This window comes from Gigantopelta aegis, chromosome 6 (genome assembly GCF_016097555.1).
Source record: "Gigantopelta aegis isolate Gae_Host chromosome 6, Gae_host_genome, whole genome shotgun sequence".
In the NCBI taxonomy this organism is placed as follows: Eukaryota; Metazoa; Mollusca; class Gastropoda; order Neomphalida; family Peltospiridae; genus Gigantopelta; species Gigantopelta aegis.
This window is the reverse complement of record NC_054704.1, coordinates 63,014,058-63,029,406: the sequence shown is the minus strand read 5'-3', so window position 1 is coordinate 63,029,406 and position 15,349 is coordinate 63,014,058. Positions and strand designations below refer to the sequence as shown.

Below are 15,349 nucleotides of genomic sequence, written 5' to 3'. Positions count from 1 at the left end.
AGAGTAAGAAGTGGCCATATCTTACATTCTACATATATTCCCCAATGAATATTTCATACTTCAGATAAAGGTTTTTTATATGAAAACATTCCAGTTCTAGTAATCACTTTGTAATGCAGATACATTTTATCATTGCATGAATCCAAGATTCCATAATGGTTGCAAAAACCGTATGTCAGCTAAAACAATTATTTTGAAACCAACTGCTTGACATGGATCAAATAGTTCACAGTGGCAACATTGCTGTGATAAATGGGCATATGCACCAGTCATCAGTTACTAGTGTTTATACGAAGGGTGGCCGAAACGTTCTGGTATTAATTACGAATGGTGTTTTGCACACTCATAACAGTTTGCATGTATTAAATACAATATGTTTTATGCTCATATGCTGTATTTGAACCAAAATAAATAACTTGTAGCATATCTCTACAGTCTTCAAAGTGATTAGATATTCTCTGTTGATAAACGATGGACAAAACTGGCTTCGGTGCTGTCATTAAGTATCTACAATCGAAAGGACTAACTCCAACAGCTATCCATGCGGCATTGGCATCAACTTTAAGGGATGGTGATCCTTCCTTTGTCACTGTTGACAGTTACGATGTGGGCAGCAGAGTTCAAGAGCAGAAGAGAGCGTTGAAAATGATCCAAGACCAGGACAATCTTCAACTGACACTACCAAAGAAAATGTTGATAAAATACAAGGATGATCGACGACTCACCACACATCACATAGCCAATACAGAAGGCATTTACTATGAGAAAGTTAAGGAATAAATTGGGTATAACAAAAGTTTCAGCACGCTTGTTTCCATTACACCTATGCACCTGTTGCTCCCATGGGCTGCTTTGTGTAACTGTGGCTTTGAACTTATTAATCATCCTCCGTATTCACCAGATTTGGCTCCCCCAGATTTCTACCTCTTCCCAAACCTGGTAAGTAGTATGCTAATGATGATGATATCATTTCTGCTGTGGATGACCTTTTAATCCACCAGGAGGAAGCCTGCAACATTAGTGTGATCTAGGCACTCGAGCATCCTTGGCAGCAGTGTGTAGACCGCGGAGGGAATTATGTTGAAAAATTAATAACAACATATTCCGTCAGCGTAATTCATCATAGTTAGGCTCAGAACATTTCAGCCATCCATTATAGTTTTATCATTCTCATTTTCTATCTACTATAATTAATATATACTTTATCCTTGCATTTTGTCGACCAAGACAATGTATCTAAATGTATAACCGTGTGACGCCAACATTTCTCACCATAACATGGCAATTACTAGTATGCTTTAGCTATACCTGGAAATTATCGGCCATAACCAAATGAATATAGTGGCTTATTATTAACATGATTAAAAGGATTGTGGTGGTAATTTTAGCATTTGTCCCATGACAGCTACATTTTTTATTCAAACTTTGGTATTGTTTTATTGAAACCTACACAGAATTAGTTGCATAATTTCAGAGATGCTTCTTCTGATTTCTGTCCAAATGATAGAACTACTAGCAAGAACTGCTACGGACAATGGGGACCCAGCAACGAAAAAGTTTGCTTCTCATTTGATGACCCTTGCCCTTCCAAGTTGTAATACTGCTGCTATATAATATATAGGGTTACAAAAGCAAGAGTTACAAAACTTCTGCCTGATTCATTTAAACCCATTAAACCTAGGGACTTAGATGCTGATGTGGATGAGTCACCAGAAAGGCTACATTTAGATGGTACAGACGTTGATTGGTGAAAATACAAAGCTTTAGATCACTTCCACCAGTAACTATTCCACATGGAGTGAAACCATGCACCCTCTGAAATCGTCCGATTCAGTGCAGCTTTTAAAACATATTTTGCCGACTGGGTAATGTTGGTGTTCAAGGTGATATATTTTATGTCTGTGCATTGTCAGCCCACCTAAGATTGGGTGTTGTATATTCAAAATCAATCATGTTTGCTAGGCAGCAACCCTTTTGTTGATATTTCATATGGCAACTCCTTTTAGTAATATTGTACTTATAACGAAATAACTGGATACATATACTAGAAATCACAATGTTATGGCGAGAAAACTTGATGTCTGACAAGTTTGACGAGGTAAATTGTCTTGACCATTCAAATCTAGTGAATCTAATGAATTATCAAGAGACAGACAATAGGAATGATAAAAACTGATTCCACAGTCTTTACCAAAACATCAGTTATTGACTACGACTTGCCCATTTATCACAGCCAGATTGACATTATAGACTTGGTCTATATGGTGTAATATTTCTTCTAGATAGTTTCAAAATAGATTGGTGCACCCTTAAGACATAGAGGTCAGTATAAGAATTGTTATTTTAGATGACATTCTATATAACTTTACTTGTAGATATACATGCCTTTTTAATGAACTGAACACCCTCAAAACTTAGCAATTGGTTTCAGGTGATGCATATAACACATTTCTTTGTTTTTGCAGCCATTTTGTTAACCATCTTGAATTATAGAAACGATAAAATTCTCAGTAGAAAGTTAATGCAAGAATTGAATTTCCTGCCCCCTATAACAAATAATGATAAATGTTAAAAAGTGTGATAACTAGGTAAAGCTACCCTATTGAAAAGTCCATCATGTATTTTTGTTTTGTCCTAGGGTGTACTAAAACAATTGTAACAGTTTTGTTTGGTGCCCTCAGATGGTACCAATTTTTGGTCTGGCTCATGGACTAATTGTATAGTTTTTAAATTACAATAGTTTCTTCAAACACAGTTAGCAATCAATCTTCAAACAAAAATGGGCGGTATATAGCCCAGTGGTAAACTGCTTGCTTGATGCGCGGTCGGTGTAGGATCGATCTCCGTCGGTGGGCCCATTGGGTTAATTATTGAGGTCAGTGTGGCTTTATCGCTGTTTAGTTTGATGCATCTGATCGCAGTTAAAACAAAAACAAAATTGCAATGTAAACAAATTGTACCTATAAAAATGGATATTAATATCTAAAACTGATTGACTACGAAGCCAAATAATGGTGACACAATGCCTTGTTGATGACTTTAGTCTTTACCTTTAATTCATGGTTCATGTCTTCACAGCAGTATTATTTAAACATTCTTAATTTAACTGTCATTAAACAGGGGTTATTGACATTTTGTTTTTTAAAGTACATGGTCAAGTACATTTTCTACAAAAGTTCCCTCAAAACATTGCTTAAATATATCATGGCGTCGCGTGTTTTCGATCGGATAAGCGAACGTTATTAACAAAAAGCGAAGATATTGTACAGTTTTATTTATAAAAGATGTTAAATATATGAAATGGTCTTTTATTTTTGAATACAATGTTTATGTCATCTCGTGATAAGTGAAAATATGGTTTTCACACATCACTCCTTGACATAAACATTGTATTCGAAAACAACAAAATAGCCTCTATTTATTTAACTTCTAATTATATAATTATGGATTTAGATAATAAATAACGTGCTTCCAGCGTCGAGGAGTTACGGATTATCTGCAAGGCCTTAAGAAGTGGTAAGGCCGGTCAGGCTACGACCTGACCAATATTTGTCGTTAATTCTGCTCGAAATACAAATATACCAAACATTGCCATCGAACCTAAGACTATACTAGTAACTAAATGCCCCAGAATGTAATAAAAAGAATCGAATAAAAATAATAATAAATATATAAATAAATGTCTTGCCTACCGTAAATTTAATTAATGTAATTGATAGTTGCATCCATAAAGGGTATATATATATATATATATATATATTAAACTAGAACTATATTTCAATGTGATCTAGATTATAAATCGGATCTTAGCGAAACTGAAGATACACACGTCATAGAAATAAGAAAACTAGTGATGAACTATTGTAAATGTTTAAATATTAATAATTAATTGGAAACACACTGCATTGTCTACAAGAAGAAGTTACTAAAACATTGATATAGACAACGAAGTTGCACAAAGATAGCACATACCATGGCCTTTGATATACCAGTCGTGGTGCACTGGCTGGAACGAGAAATAGCCTACTGGTCTAAGAATGTTTGCAGAAGAAGATTTTGAAATTTGAATATATGCCACTTGTGTTCTTATTTTGAAGGATGTAGCTCTCATGAATGCAGCTTCTTTAAAACAGCTCTGATTCCTCACGTTGTGGTGAATTGAACTGCTAAATAAATGAAACACCCCGTCCTCATAATGAACAACAAAATATATAGTCGATTTTATTATTTTCATGTACGAAATTCCTGTTTTAAGTATTAAATCTTCAAGTTAAACATCAAAATCACTTTTTAAAAGTGGCTAATTTTGCTTCTTCCTTGAAATAGTTGAAAAATGTTTGTTTAGAAATAACAAATGTTGCTATTTAGATGCAAGGAAATCATGCTTTGAACTATCTAAAAAGAAAGAATCTCAGGGAGTATATCCACGAACCACCTAGACATATCGAGCACTTATGACCTTTGTGCCTTGCTAACTAGTTATAAATCATTTTATAGCAATAGCGACCCCATCCAGGATTTTGGTCAGAGTAAATCTTAGACTGCGATGTATTTATGCTTTGCTTTGGGTTTTTTGTAATACTTAATGCAATAAACTATATATATATATATATATATATATATATATATATATATATATATATATATATATATATATATATATATATATAGTGTGTGTGTGTGTGTGTGTGTGTGTGTGTGTGTGTGTGTGTGTATCGTTAATTTCTGCACCACCTGAGATCGTTGGTTATCCGCTTCAAAGCCCATACCTCAACCTAACAAATTGGGCTAGAATGTTTTTAGATTACCACATTCATTTTACAACCTGTCAAATTCATTTTCATCCAAATATGTCATATCCCCATGGGTAATAATTACATCTGGCTTAGGATAAAATATTTTTATACTTTTAAAGAATATTACCGGCTAAAAGTGTACCAGACGGATGTTTATATAGGAAGTGGCTACATCATATAACGACTGTGTGTGTGTGTGTGTGTGTGTGTGTGTGTGTGTGTGTGTGTGTGTGTGTCTCTCTCTCTCTCTCTCTCTCTCTGTCTCTCTCTCTCTCTCTCTGTGTGTGTGTGTGTGTCTCTCTCTCTCTCTCTCTCTCTCTCTCTCTCTGTGTGTGTCTATCTCTCTCTCTCTCTCTCTCTCTCTCTCTCTGTCTCTCTCTCTCTCTCTCTCTCTCTCTCTGTGTGTGTGTGTGTGTGTGTGTCTGTCTCTCTCTCTCTCTCTCTCTCTCTCTCTCTCTCTCTCTCTCTCTCTCTCTCTCTCTCTGTGTGTGTGTGTGTGTGTGTGTGTGTGAGTGTGTGTGTGTGTGTGTGTGCGTGCTTCTTTAGCAATAAACAAACAGCTGGCTAAACTTGCCTTGGAACGAAAGGCTGAATTCAACTGGGGTAAGTTAAGCCAATATAACCATGCTACATACACTTGTTTTTACGCTATACAGTAAACCCGAATGACCACTTTGAGAATCGGTCAAAGTACTCAGCAAACGTTTTGTAGCGACGGTGGAAAACGCGTTACCTGTTTTTTCGAACTGACCACAGAACAGAACGCGTCTATGGTATAATAGCATAAGTATAATGGACCGAATTTACAAAGCCTGTTTATGCAAATGTTATGACGTCACCAACTACACTGTCCGTAACAGTAACGGTGTGGTTACGAAACCTCTCTATAATATTTAAGGATTGTCTTTTATTTCATTGGCGACCGCTCTATAGTCCGAAGGTTCAATAGTCCGGGGTTAGGTCTATAAACCTTCGGACTACTGAACCTTCGGACTACTGAACCTAGGTTAGGGTTAGTGTTGAACCTTCGGACCACTGAACCTTCAGACTATAGAGCTGTAACCATTTCTTGTACGTTCATAAGTTTGTGGATGGTTTTTGTTGTTGTTGTTCTAGGGTTAATTATGGAAAGATTATGCGTGGGATCGATTATTTGTAGATATTTATTACAAATAAATGTGAAAATAACGAAATATTGATATTTCATCATTGACACAGCACCTTTAAGGCTGGTTTGAATTAATAAAGAGAATCATTGTAGGAGTCGCTGTCATGAAGCCTTGACAAATAAGAAGTAAGTAAAAAAATTATGCATGTCTTTTTTTCTTATCACAGGCCTGTTGGAAATATATTTCTGAAATGAGTGGGGCCATATGCAAACGAGGCAGGGGCCAACTGCCCCCTCCTCCCACTCCAGGGCTGGAGCAAATCCTAACATTCAGGCAAAAAATATAGAGATATCCGGGCTAAATGAGTATGCCTGAAACATTTTCACCATATATTTCCATCATTCTATCCACAATATTAGTTGTAATCCTTGCAAAAATGTGTAGTGATTCGTTTTCAACCCTATATAGCCGTTCGGCAGTAATGCTAATGTGAATATATGTTGTTATCCAGATTCGAGCATTTTGTGTTTAATTCGAGCAAAAATCAGACTGCTCACTACAAAAATGGGAGCCCGTACGCCTATGGTTTGGGCACATTGACATCTGACGAAGGGGCACAAGCTATATTTTTATGTTCGGAATAATTTGTAACTACAAATTAGATGTAAATTAATGAGGTCAGGGAACTACTATTGACACAACATTGTAATTAAATTACTAATAAACAAATAAACATTGCTTAATTTTCTATTAGTAACGCAGGACATTATATTTATTGTGTATTAAGCAAAAACGATTGTGCTACAATGTTCTCCTGTTAGTGCAGTCGTGTGCTGAAGCAAATTATCTTTTCTTTTTTTCCGATACATTTTCCGGGGAAGTATGTTCCGAAAAACCACACACACACACACACATACACACCACACCCACACACCACATACACACACACATACATACACACACACACACACATACACATACACAAGCGCGCGCGTAAACTTAACACACGCCTCAGTCTAGACCTCCCTCCCCTGCATGGGTGCCTGCTGTGGTTCTGTGTAAAAAAATATATAAACAAAATAAACAACAAACAAATTAAATAAACAAACAGAAAAGATTGTGCAAATAAAAGATCCCTTGCTACTAATTCAACATTTTTTATTTGGCTTTAATCCTACGGGACATTTGCAAATCCAATAGGACCAAAACCAACCTTCGTCTCGTTACCGACCCTGGTCGGGCTGCTTGTGCTCCCTCGCGACCCCCTGTCCCACCCACCACTATCCTTTGCCTGACCTGGACGGAGGAGCCGGCGAAAGTCGACACCTGCGCCCACGATAGGCGTGTGCTATAACAGCTTTTTCTGTATGTGCACATTAAAACCTATGACCTGACCTGACCTGACCTAATTTAAAAATGTAGCGGGTTTCCTCTCTAATTACCAAATGTTTGACAAGCAAGAGTTGATGAATAATAAATCAATGTGCTCTAGTGGTGTCGTTAAACAAAAGAAACAAACGTTTTGCTCAGGGGTTGTCTTAAGGGATGGAAAGAAAGAAAGAAAGAAGTGTTTTATTTAACGACGCACTCAACACATTTTGTTATTTACGGTTATATGGCGTCATACATATGGTTAAGGACCACATATTTTGAGAGGAAACCCGCTGTCGCCATTACATGGGCTACTCTTCCGATTAGCAGCATGGGATCTTTTATTTGCGCTTCCCACAGGCAGGATAGCACAAACCATAGCCTTTGTTGAACCAGTTACGGATCACTGGTCGGTGCAAGTGGTTTACACCTACCCATTGAGCCTTGCGGAGCACTCACTCAGGGTTTGGAGTCGGTATCTGGATTAAAAATCCTATGCCTCGACTGAGATCCGAACCCAGTACCTACCAGCCTGTAGACCGATGGCCTGCCACGACGCCACCGAGGCCGGTCTTAAGGGATGGATTCCCTCCGTCGTGGTTCAGTTAAAATGTTTTGGTTATATAATAGTCAGGTTTGGTATCCCAAATGACTCAATTTATATTGAAGGGGCTATTCTGATTTGCTGTAATTATTAAGATGTTGCCGACTAAAGAAGACTTGATAACGATTGTAATTGCATATTGAACATATCTTTCTGCATATAATATCAGTGGCTGTATATTAAATGTGTTTCTAATCGTTCTAGTATTTGTATTACGTCATACTTCATTTTATTTCCCAATATATATTTTTTCGTACGGACGAAATTGTTGGGAGACTAAATCCATTTTGAGCAACTTGCAAATATTAAGACATTGAATATACAGGACACTGATATTCTAAACAAGAACATATATTTAATATGTCATTTTAGTCGTTAAAAGATTTTATTAGTCAGAAATAGCTCACAATATGCGAATTATGGATAGTCTCTTTAAGGATCGATTAATTAATCGATGTGCTCCAGTGGTGTCGTTAAACAAAACAAACTTTTTAACTTTAAGGATCGAAAGGATGTCTACATTAGCTCAAACAGCCCAACACGAAATGTGTTTAACACAAATTCTAATACAATTAAGATAGGCCATTTCTGCTGATCTGCTATTTGTCTATGCGTTTGTAGCTTGTAACACTTCCTCGAAAACCTTTTGGGTAAAAAATTATGTCTGTTTTCCTGAACATTATTAAGGGTCTTTCATTATTAATTAAATGTATTTTGTTTACCAAAAAAAAAAAATTTGCTGTAAAAAAAACACTGACTGCAGGACATGGTTTTGTTGTTCTGTGAAAGAAAGAAAGAAATGTTTTATTTAACGACGCACTCAACACATTTTATTTACGGTTATATGGCGTCAGACATATGGTTAAGGACCACACAGATTTTGAGAGGAAACCCGCTGTCGCCACTACATGGGCTACTCTTCCGATTAACAGCAAGGAATCTTTTATTTGCGCTTCCCACAGGCAGGATAGCACAAACCATGGCCTTTGTTGAACCAGTTATGGATCACTGGTCGGTGCAAGTGATGTACACCTACCCATTGAGCCTTGCGGAGCACTCACTCAGGGTTTGGAGTCGGTATCTGGATTAAAAATCCCATGCCACGACTGGGATCCGTACCCAGTACCTACCAGCCTGTAGACCGATGGCCTGCCACGACGCCACCGAGGCCGGTCTGTTGTTCTGTGAAAACCAATACAACCCACTGGCATCTATTACGTAGTGTTTGCTCTCTTGGAAAGGGGGGGGGGGGGGGGGCGTAGCCCAATGGTAAAAGCATTCGCTTGATGCGCGGTCGGTTTCGGATCGATCCCCGTCGGTTGGGCCCATTGGGATATTTCTCGTTCCAGCCAGTGCACCACGACTGATATATCTATATGGGATGGTGCATATAAAATATCCTTTGCTAGTAATGGAAAAATGCAGTGGGTTTCCTCTCTAAGACTATATGTCAAAATTGTCTAATAGCCGAAAATTAATAAATCAATGTGTTCTAGTGGTGTCGTTAAACAAAACAAACTTTAACTCTTGGAAAGTCGCATAGAACAAAAACCTTTGTAGCATCTGGACAATTTCCACCAACAACTTGAGGCAACCGAATTCACTCTGCGTACTCATAGTGTGGATGGGAAAATGTGGACCATACTGAGTGGGGATGAAAAGTTCAAGGAGATAAATTTATTACGATCATCATAGATAAAGGTCCTGTTTAACACCTTCTTAAAATGATTCACTGCTGCTGTTTTTACGTTGGTTGTACTATACATAAAATGTAGCTGCGAAAATCATAAAGTGGTCACCACACACATAACATACAAACATTTATCCTATAACTTAACCCTAATATCCATGTCACAAGGCTTCTAGATTATGGTAGCCCCACTCCCATGGCTAGTGATATTCAGTGTTGGGCTAGTAAATAACTACTATTGCCATGCCCGACGGCTAGTGAAAAAAAGTTGTTAAATGCTGCATTTAAGTTTATTTGGTAAGTATGAATATCCTGCCCCCACCCCCCCCCCCCCCCCCCCCCCCCCCCCCCCCCCCCCCCCTATCTTTGGGTAACATATCCGATTATTACTATTAGTAAAACTGTATTAAGTAAAGTAGGGATAGTAAATGTTTTAAATCACTGATCCCATGGCTAGTGGATTTTGTAAAAATTCTAGAAGCCCTGAATGTCATAAACCCATTTGATATTTGCCATTATTAACTTGCTTAATAATGTTTTGCTGTCAATGGGTCATTTGTTTACACTCAGTAAATTACAGCCAACAAGACTTGTACCTGAGCGTAACATTTTGATGAGATTTAGTTGAAGCGTGTGACGTCAAACTACATTTGTGTTAATCCGTTACCTTTGAGGCGACTTCAGAACTGATTTACTAATTATCGAATTAAAATGTTATTTTAGAAGTGTTATAGGATAAATAGAATTTGCTACTCGTGTTTTTACTTTAGTATGTATAATATCAACCTCGTTTAGTTAATCGGTTAACATAGACTCGGTTAATAGTTTCCACATTAAAAAACACTCGTGACGAATCTTCTATATATATCAATCAATACACACAGCGAAACACATATACATACACCTGCATACATAAACACAAAGGGTTGGGGGATTTTTCATTGCATTAATATTATCGTATTTATTGCAAGCGACTCCTGTATATGTCTCGTTCGATCTTACTCAACATTAAATCATTTCCCTGCATTAATTAGACTACGTCAGGGTTCGGCGATATATCCGCCAGGTATACCAGTGAAACTCGTGATGAGTTAAGTTCATTGCACTCATTAGCTGTGTGTGAAATAAATCATAAGGGAAGGGGTTGGCAAAAATGTGTTGTCTTCTAGCCCTATGAATATAACACCAATGCCATACATCCAATAAAAAACAGCGTGATGGAAATCGATTACACTGGGACGTATAGTTAACCTGACAATCATGTGTCTGTGACGCGTAAATCAGCTACAAGTGTAAAGGCTGTAAATAACTTTTAGTTAAAAAAGATGTTAAAATTTGCTTAAAACCTGGGTTTTTAGGATATGTAAGAAATAGAATAATGCATTCGTGTCCGTTGGATACCATTTATCTCACAACTCGTTGTTTAAAAATGTATCAAACTCGCTTACGTTCTCGTTAGATACATTTTAAAACAACTCGTGAGATAAATAGTATATAACGGCCACTCATGTATTATTCTCTATATATTTGATGTATTTCTTGCAAGTTTAATATGTGTAGTAGCTTAGGCATTTACATGTCCATGATTGTTTCAGTTGGTGGGTGGTGGGGGCTTTAGCTGTGTGTGAAATAAATCATAAGGGAAGGGGGTGGCAAAAATGTGTTGTTCTCTAGCCCTATGAGGATAATGCTACAGCGAACGTAATTTTGAAAACTGTCAATGTTCAACAGCTAAATAATATGGTTACCAGGTACTATGTCTAAACCATACACAGTTTCCTAATCAGATGCCAAAGACCTTTGTAGCCTGGGGGCTGACATCAGGTCAAAAATGTTGACGTAGCACCCGAAGTATTCTGAAGAAAGGAAGGAAAGAAATGTTTTATTTAACAACGCCTCTCAACACATTTTATTTACGGTTATATGGCGTCAGATATATGGTTAAGGACTACACAGATACTGAGGGAAAAAACCCACTATCACCACTTCATGGGCTATTCTTTTTCGATTAGCAGCAAGGAATATTTTATATGCATCATCCCACAGACATGATAGCACATACCACGGCCTTTGATATTCTAGTCGTGGTGCACTGGCTGGAACGAGAAATAGCCCAATGGGCCTACCGACGGGATCGATCCTAGGAAGTAATCTGAAAGTCTGATGACTAATTTAGTTTGGGCATGATCCTAGGAATATCTTGGTACCGGCAGTACTTCCAAATTGTGGTATCACCAATTAGCTGCAGCGATTTGAATAGAGGGAGGTGGGGTCTAACCAGGCTGTGTAAAATCCAACAGTGCAAATTTGGAATCCTTGAGCATTTTAAAATATTCAAGATGGCCGACAAAACAAACTTAACAATACCTTGGATACTATATCACCTAGAACAAAACATTGGAAGTGATTAATGTACTGGGTCTTTGGAGTTACGGACTTCATTTTGAACTACCCATGTTAGTCGTGATATTATTTCACTATTTAACTTGAAGACGACCACCAACAGAGTACTAAGAACGTGAATATTGTAAGGTTTTGTTAGGGGTTTTGTGTGGTGGGTTCTTGTTTTACTTTGGGGTTTTTGCATCTTATATCATCTAGATCGAGCAACGGTACTGATGTCAGTGTCTGGATTTAGTTTTATTAGTTTGATCATTTTAATTACATGTTAGTGGCGATTACACATGCTACAAGAAGAAACCCGACGTCCCTATATAAAACTGGCCGATTTAGGTTTTCGGGTAGTGGTTTCGGGTTTCTTCTTGTAGCGTTTGCATATAAATGCCGTGGGTGGCCTAGAAAAGAATCAAGTTACAAGTCAGTGATGTCAGACTTAGAACACCTTGTATTTTAGACTCGGTAGTCATGAATAACATTAAAATTGACATTCAGAAGCATACGAATCAAACAGCTTCGTTTTCAGTTGTGCCTTGTTTCTGTTATAAAAAAAATGTGACAGAATTAGTCCAAATGTCCATATTTTCGACTATCTCACCAGCCGAATTTTATGTCTAGACATATGTTGGGGGTACAAATTTGCTAGAAGTTTTCCGCCCCAAACATACTCTAAATTTAGGGGTTTTTTGAAGTGACAGAGCCTAGTTTTTAAACACTATACCATATTTTTCACAATTAGAGCCGTCTTTGATAACCGAAATCATACTTATAATTTGTTGTTTAGATTATCCATTTCCGTACATCCGAAGTGTTTCTGGTCTTCCTGGCGTTTTTAATATCACCAAACGCATTTTTCATATTTTTAAAAACGCACGCGCGTTTAAGAAGTAACGGTTATGGAGTCAAGTTTTAGTCTATTTGTAAGGGTATTACCCCGTTTCAACGTCTTGTTTCACTCTGTCGTAACGTCATTCAAATGTGTTACTAATTTCGATATTAACAAAACTTAGTGTCAGGTTTTTTTATGGGTTGAAACTAGGGTCTGCGACTTTAAAAATAATACAGATGTGAATATACTGTTATGGAAGAAATATGCGTGCGTGAGCAATAAAATCACTTCACCTGGCGGTTCATTCTGGCGCATTACACGGATGCCAGACAGTCTGTTTGCGGGTCTTTGCGGGGAGATACAGAGTATAAGAACTATGAATGACGTCGGCAGTCGACTTAGTGGAAGAAAATTCTCCTTTGTTTCTAGTGGGAACGAGACCTTAAGACAAAGAAAAAAACTGGTCGCTTGTTTGCCTTTCTCCACGCAAACCAAACGATATTTTAGATGTTGATCAAGTGAACTGAGACACAAACAAACATGGCCATACCATTGTTGAATCTCTCGCTCGCTGGGACAACAAGTAGCTAGGAGAAATCTGGAGAGCAAACACCGAAAACGAAGCCCGGTTCACGTTTTACCGGCAGTGGTGGCCGCGCGACCGGCCTTGAGCAAGCAGAGGAGGTGAAGACACGGGTCTTTGTACTGACCTGTTAAAGAACGAGCGGCCCACAATCATTCTGCTTATATCTATATGTACGAATCTCACATATCTACTCAACTGCCGAACTGAATTGTGAGACTGTTTCCCATTTCACGAGATTCTTAAAACAATTCACTGGCACTTTCAGTGTGCAGAACTTGAGTTTCCCGCCATCATAACTCCTTTTATTGTCTCTTTATCTATTTTGCGAAAGAAAGAAAAAAAACCGCCTTTATTTTGCTGTGACCGACATCAGCCAGTGGCCAGTTTGGCATCATGCAGGTATATGACAACAAGTTTAATACATGTATATTGGTGGATTATTTGGTGAAATGACTATTATTACTCCTAACAGAATATCATGTTCATTTTGTATAAAATAGCCATCTAAAGACGTACACCTTTTTCATAACCGAAATCAGCTTTACAACATTACAAATATCTTCGTGGCCGTTATTAGAAAGTGCGCTGGGGCAGTACCCAGCCCTTAATATATAAAATGTTTCCCGGCTATTAAATAATTAATTATATTTTTAGTTTAGTTGGAAAAGACCCCCATACTGTTGCCTGATTATTTGTTACTTTTTTTTTTTAACTGGGCTTAAAATAACATTGATATAATATGATATTTCCTAGAAGCCTAATTGTTGATGCAATTGAAGGATGTCGACCTTGAGAGCTGATGCCTAAATGCCTATGCTATATTCAATCCTAAATTTTAAAAGAAAACAAAACCGCTGTATTTAAGTGTCTATTGAATTTAACTGTTAAAAGTATACTAGTTGGCAAAACCGCACCCTCACCAAATTATCTGGCTATGCCTTCAACAGAAAATATAATGATTAAAACATATTCCATTGCTTAGAGACATGGATTTGGCATGAACCTACTAGTTCCTATGCGTAATACACATATTACCAACGACAATGATGCATTTTTTAAAATCCTGTAACCGTTTAAAATAAAACCATAAACTGAACAAAGCATCATCTCGCTTGTCACGTGACCTATCTGACTCGACTAGATATTCAACTGCATGATATTTAGTATCTTAAATCGTCAATTTCAATCAAAACAAAGTTCTATATTGTGGTACATAAATTAAACATTTATTTAGGATATGTAAGTTTGATGTGGCAAATATATAACATTACAGTGGCGTAGGAAAGTGCCAAAACCTGGGGGGGGGGGGGGGGGGGGGGGGCGCACACATATAATTTTATATATATATATATATATACATATATAGAAAAAGGGGGGCACTTGCCGCCCCCTCCCCCAATTCGCTTCCTACGCCAGTGTATTACAAGACTGAATTCATGATTTTTGCATGCCATACAGCAAAAAGCTTGCTTGCTTCTTATAAATATATTTTAGGGTTATGGTGCAGTTACATCAAAGTATATGGACAGCCATTTTGTTTTGGCTATTTAAATGCACTTATAGGTTTAATTAGGTCACACATTTAAACAGCTTGTTTGCTTTCATCACAAAATTCCCACGGGACATTGTTATACTACCTAAAGAACTAGACTAAACACGACAAATGGGGAATTCCGCTTGGCAAAGTCTCATGGAGTTCCCCACCATTACCTTCTCAGGACAAAGCCGATAACCTGCGACATTAACCTGTTATTCTCTAAACATTTTCAATCCCGGGCCATGCTTCCGGGACAATGTTGACTCGTAATTATTGTGGATGATAAACAAAAATTAAAATCATAAAACGAGCAAACGGGCGATGTGTGTGTGTGGGAGGGGGATAATCGCATGCATATACCAGCCATGATCTTTCTCTGAAGGTTCAAGCACGGACCTTATAGGTAGTACTAAAGCAAATAACATCCGGC

The 15,349-nt window shown here is 37.6% G+C and overlaps 1 protein-coding gene across 1 annotated transcript; it reads left to right on the top strand.

Annotated features, from left to right (window-relative positions):
- The first annotated feature begins 471 nt into the window (after window positions 1-471).
- On the top strand, window positions 472-780 carry LOC121374661. The gene has a single exon (XM_041501770.1). It carries the CDS (start codon window positions 472-474, stop codon window positions 778-780), a length of 309 nt encoding a protein of 102 aa, XP_041357704.1.
- Window positions 781-15,349: the final 14,569 nt, after the last annotated feature.